Source organism: Oncorhynchus mykiss, chromosome 14 (assembly GCF_013265735.2).
Source record: "Oncorhynchus mykiss isolate Arlee chromosome 14, USDA_OmykA_1.1, whole genome shotgun sequence".
NCBI lineage: Eukaryota > Metazoa > Chordata > Actinopteri > Salmoniformes > Salmonidae > Oncorhynchus > Oncorhynchus mykiss.
This window is the reverse complement of record NC_048578.1, coordinates 37,199,718-37,218,562: the sequence shown is the minus strand read 5'-3', so window position 1 is coordinate 37,218,562 and position 18,845 is coordinate 37,199,718. Positions and strand designations below refer to the sequence as shown.

At 41.6% G+C, this 18,845-nt stretch overlaps 1 protein-coding gene across 2 annotated transcripts in view; it reads right to left on the bottom strand.

Annotated features, from left to right (window-relative positions):
* LOC110489225 (protocadherin-11 X-linked) overlaps nt 1-18,845 on the bottom strand; it is a 280,236-nt gene that overhangs the window by 220,435 nt on the left and 40,956 nt on the right. The window contains exon 4 of one of the 2 annotated variants that reach the window (XM_021561859.2): nt 16,257-16,981. The exons of the other annotated variant lie outside the window; for it this stretch is intronic. Within the exon in view, the coding sequence (XP_021417534.1) occupies nt 16,898-16,981 (84 nt within the window). The 3' untranslated portion in view covers nt 16,257-16,897. Of the gene's footprint in view, nt 1-16,256; nt 16,982-18,845 lie in introns of those variants that run through there. 2 annotated transcript variants of the gene reach the window in all.

Sequence of the window (18,845 nt, the reverse complement as noted above, 5' to 3'; positions counted from 1 at the left end):
GGGTGGTATCTAGAGAGAAGAACTGTAACATTCTGGTCTTACTGAAGTAGAGGGTGGTATCTAGAGAGAAGAACTGTAGCATTCTGGTCTTACTGCAGTAGAGGGTGGTATCTAGAGAGAACTGTAGCATTCTGGTCTTATTGCAGTAGAGGGTGGTATCTAGAGAGAAGAACTGTAACATTCTGGTCTTACTGCAGTAGAGGATGGTATCTAGAGAGAAGAACTGTACCATTCTGGTCTTACTGCAGTAGAGGGTGGTATCTAGAGAGAAGAACTGTAGCATTCTGGTCTTACTGCAGTAGAGGGTGGTATCTAGAGAGAACTGTAGCATTCTGGTCTTATTGCAGTAGAGGGTGGTATCTAGAGAGAAGAACTGTAGCATTCTGGTCTTACTGCAGTAGAGGGTGGTATCTAGAGAGAAGAACTGTAACATTCTGGTCTTACTGCAGTAGAGGGTGGTATCTAGAGAGAAGAACTGTAGCATTCTGGTCTTACTGCAGTAGAGGGTGGTATCTAGAGAGAACTGTAGCATTCTGGTCTTACTGCAGTAGAGGGTGGTATCTAGAGAGAAGAACTGTAGCATTCTGGTCTTACTGAAGTAGAGGGTGGTATCTAGAGAGAAGAACTGTAGCATTCTGGTCTTACTGCAGTAGAGGGTGGTATCTAGAGAGAAGAACTGTAACATTCTGGTCTTACTGAAGTAGAGGGTGGTATCTAGAGAGAAGAACTGTAGCATTCTGGTCTTACTGCAGTAGAGGGTGGTATCTAGAGAGAACTGTAGCATTCTGGTCTTATTGCAGTAGAGGGTGGTATCTAGAGAGAAGAACTGTAACATTCTGGTCTTACTGAAGTAGAGGGTGGTATCTAGAGAGAAGAACTGTAGCATTCTGGTCTTACTGAAGTAGAGGGTGGTATCTAGAGAGAAGAACTGTAGCATTCTGGTCTTACTGAAGTAGAGGGTGGTATCTAGAGAGAACTGTAGCATTCTGGTCTTACTGAAGTAGAGGGTGGTATCTAGAGAGAAGAACTGTACCATTCTGGTCTTACTGCAGTAGAGGGTGGTATCTAGAGAGAAGAACTGTAGCATTCTGGTCTTACTGCAGTAGAGGGTGGTATCTAGAGAGAAGAACTGTAACATTCTGGTCTTACTGCAGTAGAGGGTGGTATCTAGAGAGAAGAACTGTAGCATTCTGGTCTTACTGCAGTAGAGGGTGGTATCTAGAGAGAAATGTAGCATTCTGGTCTTACTGCAGTAGAGGGTGGTATCTAGAGAGAAGAACTGTAGCATTCTGGTCTTACTGAAGTAGAGGGTGGTATCTAGAGAGAAGAACTGTAGCATTCTGGTCTTACTGCAGTAGAGGGTGGTATCTAGAGAGAAGAACTGTACCATTCTGGTCTTACTGCAGTAGAGGGTGGTATCTAGAGAGAACTGTAACATTCTGGTCTTATTGCAGTAGAGGGTGGTATCTAGAGAGAAGAACTGTAGCATTCTGGTCTTACTGCAGTAGAGGGTGGTATCTAGAGAGAATAACTGTAGCATTCTGGTCTTACTGAAGTAGAGGGTGGTATCTAGAGAGAAGAACTGTAGCATTCTGGTCTTACTGAAGTAGAGGGTGGTATCTAGAGAGAAGAACTGTAGCATTCTGGTCTTACTGAAGTAGAGGGTGGTATCTAGAGAGAACTGTAGCATTCTGGTCTTACTGAAGTAGAGGGTGGTATCTAGAGAGAATAACTGTAGCATTCTGGTCTTACTGAAGTAGAGGGTGGTATCTAGAGATAAGAACTGTAGCATTCTGGTCTTACTGCAGTAGAGGGTGGTATCTAGAGAGAAGAACTGTGTTCAACCCAATTCCACATACAGATCAGAAGCAGAACTTTACAGCAATGACAAAGCTGTTCAATATTCTACATTCAGAAGACCATAAAAACCAACAATATATAGTTTTTGTTGTATGCCATTTACACATTTTTCCAAGACTATAATATGGTACTGTAATATCTACCAACTATATTGCTGCGTAATCTGTAAAATTACAGGTATAAATTACTGCATTACAATTATTCAGATTCTGCTGTCAAATCACCATTCAAATGTCTTTAAATGTATTCTCTTTGACAAGCACTGGGTATTTTGCAGTGGTAGAAAAAGTACCCAATTATCATACTTGAGTAAAAAGTAAAGATATCTTAACAGAAAATTACTCAAGTAAAACTTTTCTTTCATTTACAGATATAGTCAGGGACACACTCCAACACTCAGACATCATTTACAAATGAAGCATTTGTGTTTAGTGAGTTGCCAGACCAGAGGCAGTAGGTATGATCAGGGATGCTCTTTTGATAAGAATTAGACCATTTTCAGGTCCTGTTATTAAGCATACAAAATGTAACGAGTATTTTTGGGGTGTCAGAGAAAATGTTATGGGAGTAAAAAGTACATTATTTTCTTCAGGAATGTTGTGAAGTAAAAGTCAAAAATTGTCAAAAATATAAATACTAAAGTAGACATACACAAAAAACTACTTAAGCAAGTACATTAAAGTATTTTTACTGAAGTACTTTACACCACTTGTATTTTGAACCTACACACATCATTGGATGAATTCAACACACATTAGAAGCTGAGCATATTCCATGAAAGCCTGGCCGGTAGGTAGCCTAGTGGTTAGAGAGTTGGACGACAAGCAAGATCAACTCCTTGAGCTGACAAGGTATACACACGTCTGTTGTTCTTCTACAGAACAAGGCAGTTTAACCCACTGTTCCTAGACCATCATTGAAAATAAGAATTCGTTCTTATTAACTTACTTGCCTAGTTTAAAGTGAAAAGAGACATTTGAATCATTCTGTAAAGTGCTACAGTATATCAAGTGCTATTTTCTTTTCCAGGACGACTGGAAGCAACTACCTTTTTTGTTTTTCCAACTCAAATCGAATTAGACAACCGTAATATCCAATTATATTACACACCTGCATTACAAAGACAAGGGGAAAAAACATCACACGATTAAGCAAAATGGCTGTGTGAATGGATGAAAAGCAGACCTGTCATCCCACTCATGCCTCACTTCGCTCTAATTAGTCGATGTATTGATCTAATTAAGCAAATCTGCCTCTGTTGAAGGCGTCCAGGACTGACTGAGAAGATTGCCAGAGGCATAAAGTTGGCGAGATGGGGATCAGGACGACTTCATGGTTTATATTATAGCTGGTCATGCTCCAATCAGAGATATTGAATTATTAGATTACCCTGAAGCAGTGGACTGTAAATTAATATTGTGTATGAAATGTAGTATGTTCGTTACAATACCCAGTATGATAATTTATGGTTAAATAAGCAGTGATTTAGGTTAATGATTTATACTGTAATAGGGTCAGGTAGGTGGTGGAGTGACACACTTACGGGTTAAAATGAGGGGTTGGCTAATCGAAACAGGAACAAAAAGGGGTCACTGATTTTAGCAGTCCTGAAGGAAACCCGTTGTTCATTCCTAATGGCACCCTCTGGGCCCTGGTCCAAGGCAGTGCGCTTAAAACAGGGCTATCTGCATTGTGTCCCACGCAGCACCCACCGACCCCTCTTTTACGCTACTGCTACTCTCTGTTCATCATATATGCATAATCACTTTAACCATACCTACATGTACATACTACCTCAATCAGCCTGACTCACCGGTGTCTGTATGTAGCCTCGCTACTTTTATAGCCTCTCTACTGTATGTAGCCTCGCTACTTTTATAGCCTTGCTACTGTATATAGCCTGTCTTTTTACTGTTGTTTTATTTCTTTACTTACCTATAGTTCACCTAATACCTTTTTTGCACTATTGGTTAGAGCCTGTAAGTAAGACTTTCACTCTAAGGTCTACTACAACTGTTGTATTCAGCGCACGTGACAAATAAACTTTGATTTGATTAGAGGGGAATAGGATGTCATTTTGGATGCAAGCCTAGTGTCCATAGAGCTATATCTGCCTGAAGCAAACCTAATCCTGTGTCCATAGAGCTATCCAGTGTCCATAGAGCTATATCTGCCTGAAGCAAACCTAATCCAGTGTCGATAGAGCTATATCTGCCTGAAGCAAACCTAATCCTGTGTCCATAGAGCTATCCAGTGTCCATAGAGCTATATCTGCCTGAAGCTAACCTAATCCTGTGTCCATAGTGCTATATCTGCCTGAAGCAAACCTAATCCTGTGTCCATAGAGCTATATCTGCCTGAAGCAAACCTAATCCAGTGTCCATAGTGCTATATCTGCCTGAAGCAAACCTAATCCTGTGTCCATAGTGCTATATCTGCCTGAAGCAAACCTAATCCAGTGTCCATAGAGCTATATCTGCCTGAAGCAAACCTAATCCAGTGTCCATAGTGCTATATCTGCCTGAAGCAAACCTAATCCTGTGTCCATAGAGCTATATCTTCCTGAAGCAAACCTAATCCTGTGTCCATAGTGCTATATCTGCCTGAAGCAAACCTAGTCCAGTGTCCATAGTGCTATCCAGTGTCCATAGTGCTATATCTGCCTGAAGCAAACCTAGTCCAGTGTCCATAGAGCTATATCTGCCTGAAGCAAACCTAATCCAGTGTCCATAGTGCTATCCAGTGTCCATAGTGCTATATCTGCCTGAAGCAAACCTAATCCTTTGTCCATAGAGTGGTCAATACATTGAACAAGTGGAGAGAGGGTTTAAAATCCCAAACTTTACAATTTATGAGTTATCATTCCTGGCACCTGTTCTGACTGCAGGGGCAGGGTTGTCCAGTCCTGGGACCTGTTCTGACAGCAGGGATTGGGATGTCCAGTCCTGGGACCTGTTCTGACTGCAGGGATTGGGATGTCCAGTCCTGGGACCTGTTCTGACTGCAGGGGCTGGGATGTCCAGTCCACTCCGCCATGCAACAGAGGGTGTCTAAGACTCTGTGATTAGCACACTGGCCAGCTAATTTTAGTAGGGTTTGGAATTGGACTAATCAGGAATTAAGAGCCGGCATCCAGTCTAAATCCCCTTCTTTACACATTCACAGGGGATACTTTCAGGATGGAAAAAAGGCAATTGTCTGTGGCCTTCCGATTATCCTCTAGAAAAGCCTCTAATCTGGCTGAAAGTACTTAAGGAGTCAAACAGCAAAATAAACTAGATTAATTATCATCCATCCATTGGTCTGGTCTGTTTTCATACTCGACCACAGTAGATGGATGAGGGAGGAGGAGGAGGAAGTTGTGAGGAGGAGGAGGAGGAGGAGAAGGAGGAGGAGGAAGATGATGAAATGGTGGTGGAAGTTGTGAGGAAGAGGAGGAGGAGGAGGAAATGTCAGAAGGAAGAGGAGGAAGATGTAATGAGGAGGAGGAGGAAGAGGATGGGAAGTAGGAAGGTGAGGTGGAAGACGAGGAAGAGGAGGTGGAAGTTGTAAGGAGGAGAAGGAGAAGGAGAGATGGGGGAGGTTGTCACAAGGAAGTGGAGGAGGAGGAGAGATGGGGAGGTTGTCATGAGGAAGTGGAGGAGGAGGGGAGATGGGGGAGGTTGTCAGGTGGAGGAGGAGGAGGAGAGTTGGGGGAGGTTGTCAGGTGGAGGGAGGAGGGAGGAGGAGGAGAGATGGGGGAGGTTGTCAGGAAAAGGAGGAGGAGGAGGAGGAAGAGGAGGAGAGATGGAGGGGTTGTCAGGAGGAAGTGGAGGAGGAGGAGGAGGAGGAGGAGAAATGGGGAGGTTGTCAGGAGGAAGTGGCGGAGGAGGAGGATGAGAGATGGGGGAGGTTGTCAGGTGGAGGGAGGAGGATGAGAGATGGGGGAGGTTGTCAGGTGGAGGAGGAGGAGGAGAGATGGGGTTGTCAGGTGGAGGGAGGAGGAGGAGAGATGAAGGAGGTTGTCAGGTGGAGGAGGAGGAGGAGGAGAGATGAGGGAGGTTGTCAGGTGGAGGATGAGGAGGAGGAGAGATGAGGGAGGTTGTCAGGTGGAGGAGGAGGAGGGGGAGGTGGTTTTGCCAGCTGGCCTGGCCCCTCCTAACCACCATCTGCTTTAACAAATGTTAAGGCTGGACTAAATTCCCCTGAGTCCTCTGTCCTAACCAGATTATCAGATATTCTAAAAAGGGGACTTGCCTCTTATCGTCTCCCAATCTCTTTTACAAAAGTAAATCAAGACTTGCTGTAGGGGATTACCAGGATTAGGGGGCGACCACAGACAAGGTTCTCAGCTCTGTGTCTTAAAGTCGCTGCCCTTCAGCCTGTCTCCCTTCTGCTTACTAGAATCTAAAGACATGCAAAGCCTTTCATTCAGTGCATCCAGCTGGCCCATTGTTTCCTCTGTCCTTGAGTGTCACTCTACTGTAAATTATCTTGCAGGAAGGCTGGTTATGGAAGGAACTGCCAGTTTTTTATTCAGATGGTGAAATCAAAGGTAACATTTACAATAATGAGTTAATGAGTCTTATCTGCAGCACCCTATAACGTGTCTATATTAGGTCAGCCTCGGTTCCAACACATTAGAGTCATCTCTAAAAGCCTTGTCCACACATGGTGGAGGGACCCCAAGCATTTTAGCAAAGACACTACATTGCAGTTCAGATATACACTGAGTGGACAAACCATTAGGAACACCTTCCTAATATTAGCCCTTAGAACAATCTCAATTCATCGGGGCATGGACTCAAAAGGTGTCGAAAACATTCCACAGGGATGCTGGCACACAGTTCTGTAAATTTGTCTGGATTTCCTTTGGTTGGTGGACCATTCTTGATACACACAGGAAAACCAGCAGGTACTACTACCATACCCCATTCAAAGGCACTTAAATATTTTGTCTTGCCCATTCACCCTCTGAATGGCACAAGTACACAATCCATGTCTCAATTGTCTCAAGGCTTAAAAATCTGTCTTTAACCTGTCTCCTCTCCTCCACTCTACACTGATTTGAAGTGGATTTAACTAGTGACATCAATAAGGGATCATAGCTTTCACCTGTATTCACCTGGTCAGTCTATGTCATGGAAAGAGCAGGTGTTCCTAATGTTTTGTGCACTCAGTGCACATGAAACGTGAGTATGTGGTGTCGAGCACCCAACCAGCATGGAATATTAAACAATGCCTCAGAGGAGAGGATTTCCTGGTTAGAGACTCAACCCACAGTCTGCGTGATAGATTGCTGACAGATTTCCCAGTGTACACCACTTCAAAGAGGATAAAAATGAGGCATGAATTTCAATACAAACAACCCTGAGCTGCTCTTGCTCTGCCTCTCTACACTGGCGTTCACAGATGGCGGCTGATTTCAGACATAGTAGCCTACAGTACCAGCCACAAGACAACAACAACAACAACAACAACAACAACAACAAAACATTGTCCAGAGCACACACACTCACAAAAAAAAAAAGCTCTCTAAATTAAAATGTTGTATTCCTCTTTCCTTTTCACTATTATCATGTATGTCTAATACGGTTCCCTGTCAAAGATTATGTTCATCCTCATGCTTAATGCATTTAACAAGGTTCCCAGTTTTCAAAGGAAAATCTTGTAATTCTTGTTTATCCGTATGACCAACCTGAAACGACAAAACATGGAGGGATAAAGCAATCGAGGACAAATCAGACTAAACCTCACAGCACCTCGGATGAGGTTACAGTGCACGGCGTTCGGTTATCAAGTCATTCCCGAAATGACACAAGATACAAATGTGTACACCGACAACACGATGTAGTTGGCGTCGAGATAATTACATCAGTGGTAAAGGAATAACCGGAGGGTTTCTACACCAAATAAAACCACATCTCATTGTTATACGAGTCCAGGATAGTGTATATTTAAGCAACAAGGCACGGGGGGGGGGGGGGGGGGGGGGGGGGGTGTGATATATGGCCAATATACCATGGCTGAGGGCTGTTCTTACACACGACGCATCGCAGAGTGCCTGGACACAGCCCTTAGCCGTGGTATATTGGCCATATATCACAAACCCAGAGGGGCCTTACTGCTATTACAAACTGGTTACCGACGTAACTAGAACAGTAAAAATAAATGTTTTGTCATACCCGTGGTATATGTCAGCCAATCAGCATTCAGGGCTGGAACCACCCAGTTTATAATTCTTCTTTAGATAATGGTTAAACATGGAACAAACCCGTGCTGCTCGGATTCCTAGCCGTGGTAACACCTCATTTCCTCAACAGAATTGTTTTTTAATGAAAACAACAATCTCGACTGTAGAGCCACTCCACATCTTAGAGAGGGAGAGAGAGGAAACACACTCCTCTCTGTCTTCGCCACTGATTTGATTGTTGTACACACACAAAGGTAAGAAGGCTGCAGCAATGGGGATGATTGAATTATTCAGTTTGGCAGAGATTTGGCAGCAATTGTGTGGAGTGCCTTGAGGAGGGAGAAACACAGACAGAAAGGAAGGGGAGAGATTGCGAGTAGAAGGAGAGAGAAAAAGAGAGCTAGAGACACAGACAGAGAGAGAAAGAGAGAGAGAGAGATTGGGAGAGAGAGAGAGAGACGGAGAGAGGGAGCTAAAGAGAGCTAGAGAGAGAGACAGAGAGAGACAGCGAGAGAGAGACAGCGAGAGAGAAAGAGAGAGAGAGAGAGGGAGAGAGAGAGAGAGACGGAGAGAGAGGGAGCGAAAGAGAGCTAGAGAGAGAGACAGAGAGAGCCAGCGAGAGAGAGACAGCGAGAGAGAAAGAAAGAGGGAGAGAGAGAGACAGCGAGAGAGAAAGAAAGAGGGAGAGAGAGAGAAAGAGAGGGAGAGAGAAAGTGAGAGAGAGAGAGACAGAGAGAGAGAGTGAGACAGAGAGAGGGAGCGAAAGAGAGCTAGAGAGCGAGACAGAGAGACAGCGAGAGAGAGAGAAAGAAAGAGGGAGAGAGAGAGAGAGAGACAGAGAAAGAGGGAGAGAGGGAGAGAGAGAGAGAGAGAGAGAGAGAGTGAGACAGAGAGAGGGAGCGAAAGAGAGCTAGAGAGCGAGACAGAGAGACAGCGAGAGAGAGAGAAAGAAAGAGGGAGAGAGAGAGAGAGAGACAGAGAAAGAGGGAGAGAGGGGGGAGCGAAAGAGAGCTAGAGAGAGAGAGACAGAGCAGAGAGACAGCGAGAGAGAAGGAAAGAGGGAGAGACAGAGGGAGAGAGAGAGAGAGAGAGAGACAGCGAGAGAGAAAGAAAGAGGGAGAGAGAGACAGTGAGAGAGAAAGAAAGAGGGAGAGAGTTAGGGAGAGAGAGACAGGGAGGGAGAGAGAGACAGGGGGTGAGAGAGAGAGAGAGAGGTAGTGAAAGAGAGAAAGGGAGTAAAAGAGAAAGAGTTAGACAGAGAGACAGAGAGAGAGACAGCGAGAGAGAAAGAAAGAGAAACAGTGAGAGAGAAAGAAAAAGGGAGAGAGAGGACAGCGAGAGAGAAAGAAAGAGGGAGAGAGAGCCAGCGAGAGAGAAAGAAAGAGGGAGAGAGAGACAGTGAAGGGGAAAGAAAGAGGGAGAGAGCGAGGGAAAGAGAGAGACAGAGAAAGAAAGAAAGATACAGGGAGAGAGAGAGAGAGAGGGCTTGCTCTAGTTTTCTGCTCCATTAGACAGCCCCATGCGTAGCCCAGTACCGACCATCAGCAGTGATGCAACAACAGCATTCTCCAGATCACAGTTGCCACTCTGCTAATTTCCTCTATGCTCCTGACACATAGAACAATGAAAGCTTTATGAGTAGAACTAAGAAACTGAAAGAGATTTACATTTGAAGCCGGAAGTTTACATACACTTAGGTTGGAGTCATTAAAACTCGTTTTTCAACCACTCCACAAATTTCTTGGTAACAAACTATAGTTTGGACAATGACCCCAAGATGACCCCAAGAATACTTCCAAAGTTGTGGCAAAATGGCTTAGGACAACAAAGTCAAGGTATTGGAGTGGCCATCACAAAGCCCTGACCTCAATCCTACAGAAAATTTGTTGACATTTGACATTCTTAAAATAAAGTAACTGACCTAAGACAGGGGATTTTAACTAGGATTAAATGTCAGGAATTGTGAAGAACTGAGTTTAAATGTATTTGGCTGAGGTGATTGTAAACTTCAGACTTCAACTGCACATGCACTACATCCAACTGACTCCGTGTTGATGAAAAGCTGAGAAATTTATTTACAATTGTAATTGAGTTGAAAACCCTTTAAAATCGAGGAAAACTTGAAACTGAGCCCTGGCTGGTCAGCAAACTATCCCTAGGCAAATGGAACATGACAGACAACATGATCTCATGGAAGCTTGTAAATCAATGCTAATGTGAAGAAATATTGGTTTTCTGTATTGATAGCTGCATCTCACTAATGTAGTACTGATTTATGCAGGAATATGGCAGTATAGCGTTACACATATAAGAGGGGCCGATTGACCAAGGTAGTCTGATTGAAGATTTTAGCGTTTTTGAAGGTTGTTTGGACTAATCATGTCATTTTTCACTGGCCCCTCGATTATGACAAACACAACATTATATGATCAATTAGAGTGTATTTTTTGGCAGATCTATTCTAAGCAATAGGAGTAATATCAGATTGTACAAGAGAACATACACTCACTGTATCACATTTTTATTTACAATTAACATTGTAGAAACATATAGAGTATTTGTTCAAGTCCAAGAAGGGCTTAGCTATATCCTAGTAGAATTACCGCGTGTGTGTGTGTGTGTGTGTGTGTGTGTGTGTGTGTGTGTGTGTGTGTGGACAAGTCAGTGCATTATGTGTAATCCAACTTACAATATATGTCCAGCTTCCTGGGCTGTTAGATGAAATCTTACACGAGGCCAGGTGCTCAGGAATCGTGAATCAATACCTCAGTGACAGGCTGTAATACAACCAGTAGACAACCTTAAAGTCATTTTTACAAGATGATAAAAAAAAAAATCACTGAGAATGTTCTCAAAAGGGCATCTGACTGGAATCACAAACAACTTCTTAGAAAAGACTCTAGAACCCGAATTTGTATATTTATTTTTCATCAACTGGATGAAAGTCTGCAATCAAAACAGTCTGTAAAAGCTCTTCCCTTTCTGTTGCTTTACGTACAGTGACGCGCAAAATTAATAGAGAATCCAGCCATAAAACTTCATCTTTCATATGTCTATCGTAAAAGACATTCATTAAAAAAAATGAATCTAACTCATACGGGTTTCCTCACATTTTTTTTTTTTATTTTTACTTCCTGTCTTTAATTTAGAGCGTACTGCTAATGATAATGAGGATGTCTGACTGTTGACGTTGCATTCCTGTTGTTACATTTAGATGTATTCTTTCCTTTTCCATTACTTTTCCCTATTACCCAACCTAATTCAAGTCTGTACAAACTTTAATATGAAAGTCTAAAAGGGGAAATGGTTTACTGTTTTATGTTTTACTTTATTTTCTTCTCTCAATACCTTAAAGTATAACTGACAGCGTTGTTTTCCTTGTTTTCACAAAAGTCCTGTTTGCATATTTTCCATCATAACTTCTGATTAAAACTGTTCCCGAATGAGAGATGGATATCCAAACTGTTTAATCATTTCTTCCCGCTAGTCGAGTTATGTTGTTGCAAGAATAATTGGACATACAATTATTATTGTGTGTCCAACTAACCATTCCAGCAACAGAGAAGTTGTGAAGGGCATTGGCCGTCGTTGACCTAGACAGTACAATGTAGAATAACAAAACAGAAAATGTACTAATCATCATATAGATGATCTCAAGGTTATTTTTATTCTTAATGGGATTCTGTTATAAGTAGAGAGAATTAAGGAAAAAGGACAGACAGTATAATATAATGAAGGAAGGGCAGACAGTATAATATAATGAAGGAAAGAAGGAAAGAAGGACAGACAGACAGACAGACAGACAGACAGACAGACAGACAGACAGACAGACAGACAGACAGACAGACAGACAGTATAATATAATGAAGGAAGGACAGACAGACAGTATAATATAATTAAGGACAGACAGACAGTATAATATAATGAAAGAAGGAGAGACAGTATAATATAATGAATGAAGGACAGACAGTATAATATAATGAATGAAGGACAGACAGACAGTATAATATAATGAATGAAGGACAGACAGACAGTATAATATAATGAATGAAGGACAGACAGTATAATATAATGAATGAAGGACAGACAGACAGTATTATATAATGAAGGACAGACAGTATAATATAATGAAGGAAGGAGAGACAGACAGTATAATATAATGAGGGAAGGACAGACAGTATAATATAATGAAGGAAGGACAGACAGACAGTATAATATAATGAAGGACAGACAGTATAATATAATGAAGGAAGGAGAGACAGACAGTATAATATAATGAAGGATATACAGACAGACATACAGACAGACAGACATACAGACAGTATAATATAATGAAGGAAGGACAGACAGACAGTATAATATAATGAAGGAAGGACAGACAGACAGTATAATATAATGAAGGACAGACAGTATAATATAATGAAGGAAGGACAGACAGACAGTATAATATAATGAAGGAAGGACAGACAGTATAATATAATGAAGGACAGACAGTATAATATAATGAAGGACAGACAGTATAATATAATGAGGGACAGACAGTATAATATAATGAGGGACAGACAGTATAATATAATGAAGGACAGACATTATAATATAATGAAGGAAGGACAGACAGACAGTATAATATAATGAAGGAAGGACAGACAGACAGTATAATATAATGAGGGACAGACAGTATAATATAATGAAGGACAGACAGTATAATATAATGAGGGAAGGACAGACAGTATAATATAATGAAGGAAGGACAGTATAATATAATGAAGAACAGACAGTATAATATAATGAATGAAGGACAGACAGTCTAATATAATGAAGGACAGACAGTATAATATAATGAAGGACAGACAGTATAATATAATGAAGGACAGACAGTATAATATAATGAGGGAAGGACAGACAGTATAATATAATGAAGGACAGACAGTATAATATAATGAAGGACAGACAGTATAATATAATGAAGGAAGGACAGACAGACAGTATAATATAATGAAGGAAGGACAGACAGACAGTATAATATAATGAAGGACAGACAGTATAATATAATGAAGGACAGACAGTATAATATAATGAAGGAAGGACAGACAGACAGTATAATATAATGAAGGAAGGACAGACAGACAGTATAATATAATGAAGGAAGGACAGACAGACAGTATAATATAATGAAGGAAGGACAGACAGACAGTATAATATAATGAAGGACAGACAGTATAATATAATGAATGAAGGACAGGCAGTTTAATATAATGCAATGAGAAGGTCCAATGTCCTGATTAATAAGAAGAGTCATGGGAAATGTGCAATACAATGCAAAATGACTTTAATAAATTCCAGAAGCTCACACATACATAAACAAAACATTTATATACAGTTTTTCTTCACATAATTGGCAAATCAAAGTTAATTACAAAGAGTATGTAAGGAGCATATTGTACTTCACATTGAATAAAAGTGAGGTTGGTATTTCATCGTCATCTGTCTCCCGTACAACAGAAGCTGTCTTGTCTCATGTATTCATGTATGTTTTTTCTCTTTTCTCCCATAGATCGGGTACATCTAATGATGATTGCAGTGCTAAGATGCTCTGTATAGTTCACACTGTGTTTCTACTCAGTAGTGTTACATTTTGATACCATAATTACATCTGATACCTTCTCCAGAAACGATTTGAATCCTTAGGAAGGTATCGTATATGTGCCACACATACTGTACACACAGCCTCGTCTACCAAAGCAGTCTCTTTCATAAGACAACCATTAAACATCATGACTATTAACAACAGTGCTAACCCACCAAGCTGTTTATTAGTGTAGTATTGAAGATAGTAATTAAGATCAGGACATGACTCCAAGTGTTTACACAATGCAATAGAGGCATATATTTGTGTGGATACCAAACCAGAAACCAAAAAGATTCTTCTCTCTTCCTAAAGTCACCTTATTGCTGCTAATAAATCGAAGCCTGCTGAACGCTGCTTGACCTACATCTACCCGTGTAGGTGTTCAATGTTTATCCCTCCTAATTTCAATAGAATAAATAATGCTTCAATATAAATTAGTGCACAAGAAACAAAAAAAAATAATTGCATTATTATTTTTTGCTTCAGACCAACCAAGTGGTATCAACGAACTGCCTGAGTTTTACCATTTGGAATATTCATTTTAAATTTGTAACACTATATCTCACAGGTTAGATCGGCTGTGACTTGTGGAGCTGTCTCGCTGACTCCGATACACTAAGGTTAAACCATGGTGCTCTACTGTGGAGCTGTCTCGCTGACTCCGATACACTAAGGTTAAACCATGGTGCTCTACTGTGGAGCTGTCTCGCTGACTCCGATACACTAAGGTTAAACCATGGTGCTCTACTGTGGAGCTGTCTCGCTGACTCCGATACACTACGGTTAAACCATGGTGCTCTACTGTGGAGCTGTCTCGCTGACTCCGATACACTAAGGTTAAACCATGGTGCTCTACTGTGGAGCTGTCTCGCTGACTCCGATACACTAAGGTTAAACCATGGTGCTCTACTGTGGAGCTGTCTCACTGACTCCGATACACTAAGGTTAAACCATGGTGCTCTACTGTGGAGCTGTCTCGCTGACTCCGATACACTAAGGTTAAACCATGGTGCTCTACTGTGGAGCTGTCTCGCTGACTCCGATACACTAGGTTAAACCATGGTGCTCTACTGTGGAGCTGTCTCGCTGACTCCGATACACTAAGGTTAAACCATGGTGCTCTACTGTGGAGCTGTCTCACTGACTCCGATACATTAAGGTTAAACCATGGTGCTCTACTGTGGAGCTGTCTCACTGACTCCGATACACTACGGTTAAACCATGGTGCTCTACTGTGGAGCTGTCTGTCTGACTCTAACTGACGGGGCGGCAGGTAGCCTAGTGGTTAGTGCGTTGGACTAGTAACCGATAGGCTTGGACGATCGAATCCCCGAGCTGACAATCTGTTGTTCTGCCCCTGAACAAGGCAGTTAACCCACTGTTCCTAGGCTGTCATTGGAAATAAGAATTTGTTCTTAAAACTGACTTTCCTGTTTATATAAAGATACAAAAAAAACATGGTGCTCTGCTATGAAGCTGTCTATCTGACTCTAGTACAGGTTAAACCATGGTGCTCTACTGATAAGCTGTCTATCTGACTCTAGTACAGGTTAAACCATGGTGCTCTACTGATAAGCTGTCTAACTGACTCTAGTACAGGTTAAACCATGGTGCTCTGCTATGAAGCTGTCTAACTGACTCTAGTATACTAAGGTTAAACCATGGTGCTCTACTGATAAGCTGTCTAACTGACTCTAGTACAGGTTAAACCATGGTGCTCTACTGATAAGCTGTCTAACTGACTCTAGTACAGGTTAAACCATGGTGCTCTACTGATAAGCTGTCTAACTGACTCTAGTACAGGTTAAACCATGGTGCTCTACTGATAAGCTGTCTAACTGACTCTAGTACAGGTTAAACCATGGTGCTCTGCTATGAAGCTGTCTAACTGACTCTAGTACAGGTTAAACCATGGTGCTCTGCTATGAACCTAGCCTTTCAGTCCCTTTCAGAGTAGTAAACTCTATTATGAGGAACAATTCCCTACTGTCCCACGGTGAAAATCAGTAGACACTGTGGTGTTCCAGTCCAGTGGGCCATGCACTAGCCACACTCGTCAGTACTAACAGTTAGCTGTGGCGTTCCAGTCCAGTGGGCAACATACATTAACACTAGCCACGCTCTTCACTGCTAACACTAACTGTGGCACTGTAAGTGTATGGGATGATACGAGGTGATCATTGACATAAAGGTACAAGAACAGTCACATAGTAGGCCCATTTGCTGTAGGCCCATCAGCAGTAGGCTAATTTGCATTAAGGGCCATTTGCATTAGGCCAAGATTGCAGCATCATACATTACAAGTCACTATATCCATGAGCCCCCCCCCCCCCCCCCCCCCCCCCCCCCCAAAAAAAAAAAAAAATTGCAAATCCAATGGATTCAAAAGCAAGTGAAATAAAATAGCCTCCTGGCACACTCTTAGAAAAAAAGGTGTTATCTAGTACATTAAAGGGTACTTCAGCTGTCCCCACAGGAGAACCCTTTGAAGAACCCTTCTTGGTTCCAGGTAGAACCCTTTTTTGGTTCCAGGTAGAACCCTTTTTTGGTTCCAGGTAGAACCCTTTTTGGTTCCAGGTAGAACCCTTTTTGGTTCCAGGTAGAACCCTTTTTGGTTCCAGGTAGAACCCTCATGAGTTTCATGTAAGGACCCTTTCCACAGAGGGTTCTACTTGGATTCCAGAGGGGTTCTACCTGGAACCAAGAAAGGTTCTGCCTATGGGAACAACTTTAGAAACCCATACGGAACCCTTATTTCTAAGAGTGTAGGTCAAACTTTACTCGAACAGAATCAATAAATATAAACAAAGTCAACTCTGTGATAAATATACATACATATAAACATACTTTACAGAATACAGTACAGAATAACTGTCCATTGTATTTACAGGGCGGTGGGTCATACCGTGTGTCATCATCTAGGAGATAGATACGAGATAAGTGGTGCTATAGGGTTTCTGTGAAGTATTTCAAACCTCCTACAGGATTAACAAGTAGAGCTTTGTCAAGTTTCAGGCAGGCAACAACGTGTCTTCATTTCGGTGAAAATTATTCAAGTAAATACTTTTTTTTTTTTTCGCCCACAAAAAAATAAATAAAACAAATTAACATATTCCTTTTGATGGTTGGTGTTTTGAGGCTGTAGAGACTGTATAGTATGAGATTCACCTCTTCGTCTGTGCCTTCCTCCCTCTCTCTCTCTCTCCCTCTCTCTTTCTCTCTCTAGGTACTGGCAGCTAGAGATTGATTTTTATCCTGTGGCAGCGACTTGTACCTGAGCCACAGAGTGTGTCATAGAGTGGTGGTTTCAGTGCCGTCTCCTGTAATATAGAGAGACAGACAGATATAGGGAGATTGAAGTTACAATATAATCCAGCTCTTAGAAATCTAATCTGTAGTAGCTGTTAAACTCTATTACACTCGGAACAGTGAATACAAATCTCTAGATCATTTGTATTCAATTTAAAAAATACAAAAAAAGCATTCTTCAAGACACACCTGACAATCAGGTATAATTTCCTCGCCAGATGAAGTCCTTGAAGAATACTACATGAGAGCATAAGCTTGTGCATTTTACTGTGATTATCAGAGCATGCAATTCTCTTCAACTGATTTAGCTCCAAATGTGAAATGACATCCACCACCCTACTGCAACACTTCGTTTTAACCCTGAAAACAGCATTTGTCTCGTACTTTAAACCTTACTCTGGCACCCTACAGTAAGGTCCTCTGATAGGTACACGTCTGAAATTCATTTGGTCTGCCCCAAAACTACAAAAAAAAGACACATCTGCCGATATCTGGATGATCACGTTGAATCTGATCTTGCACTGCTGCTTACGTTAGGCATATTGATTAAAGACGCACTGAATTTTTTGCGCGAAAGAAAAACTGTTGCACGTGAAATTTCATGTGATTTTTCTATATGTGAAATCATGTGATTTTTCTATATGTGAAATCATGTGATTTTCTGTAAAGGTAACTATAACATTTAGCTAGAGTGATTGTTTTAGGAATATATTGTAAATTTATCACAACAACATAATCACGTCCGCAATCCTTTCACATGTTCATGTTCTGAGATCATAAGTTAAATGGTGATGTCTGTGAACAGTATGTTAAGTATGAGTATGTTAATAGGGCCTGCTAGCTAGGAAAATACACAGATCACAGGAGGGTTTGGTCTGACATCAACAACTGACCTGGTATGCACTATGGCTCTGCTAGCTAGGAAAAATACACAGATCACAGGAGGGTTTGGTCTGACATCAACAACTGACCTGGTATGCACTATGGCACTATGGAATATAGGACAAACAAAAGAGCATATTGGCCTTTTTGCTGTTGCATATTCATACCCGTGTCTGAGATCACTCAGCCAGCCAGGGAGGTTGCTCACTTGATCTGCCACAACTAAAGCACAGATGGAGACAGAGGTTTCCCTCACGTCACCGGGAGGGGGATTGACCTCTAAAACTACCGGCTGGGAACAGGGAGATAGACAGAGATAAAAGAAAAGGAAGGAAGATATGAGGGAGGGAATAAAAGAGAGAAGGGAAGCTAGGGAGAGAGGAAAAGAGGCTATGGTGCACTGAGCAGCATTGGATCCTACCAAACAAAGCTCTTAGGATATTAAGATACCATATGGTGCCATAAATATGTAGTCTCTGAAGTCTTTTTTTGACAAGCTTCCCTCTTTAGCGCCTACATCCGTCTGACCTTCATCTGCAAATCTCCCGTGTCTCCTATTAGGATTCAATGATCGTTTTCTGTCATATCCTTTATCCTCTAGCTGCTTTAGGTAAGAGGTCAATGGAAGAGGCACGCAAAAAGGAACTAAATCACTGTCTTTCACTTTCATGAACAAATAAAAACATCACAATCTGCTTTATCCTGTATTTTGGACTTTTTGTATTACAGGTTTATGCTCAGGGAGATTGAGCGGTGTCCACTTGCCATATGCTGCTTTTGTTAAGGCCAGGCTGACTTGAACGGATTGTGAATTCCACACTCGACAAAAACATTTTCATTTTACGAGATGAAGTAAAACATGAATGTTAATATTCTGGGGAGCATCAGAGAATGTATCTGAACTGCATCAATGTTAAAAGAGGAATCTATTGGAGCGAGAGTTTACAGACAAGTCAAAAAACTAGGAAGTTGTAGCCAGTATTGTCAGTCATT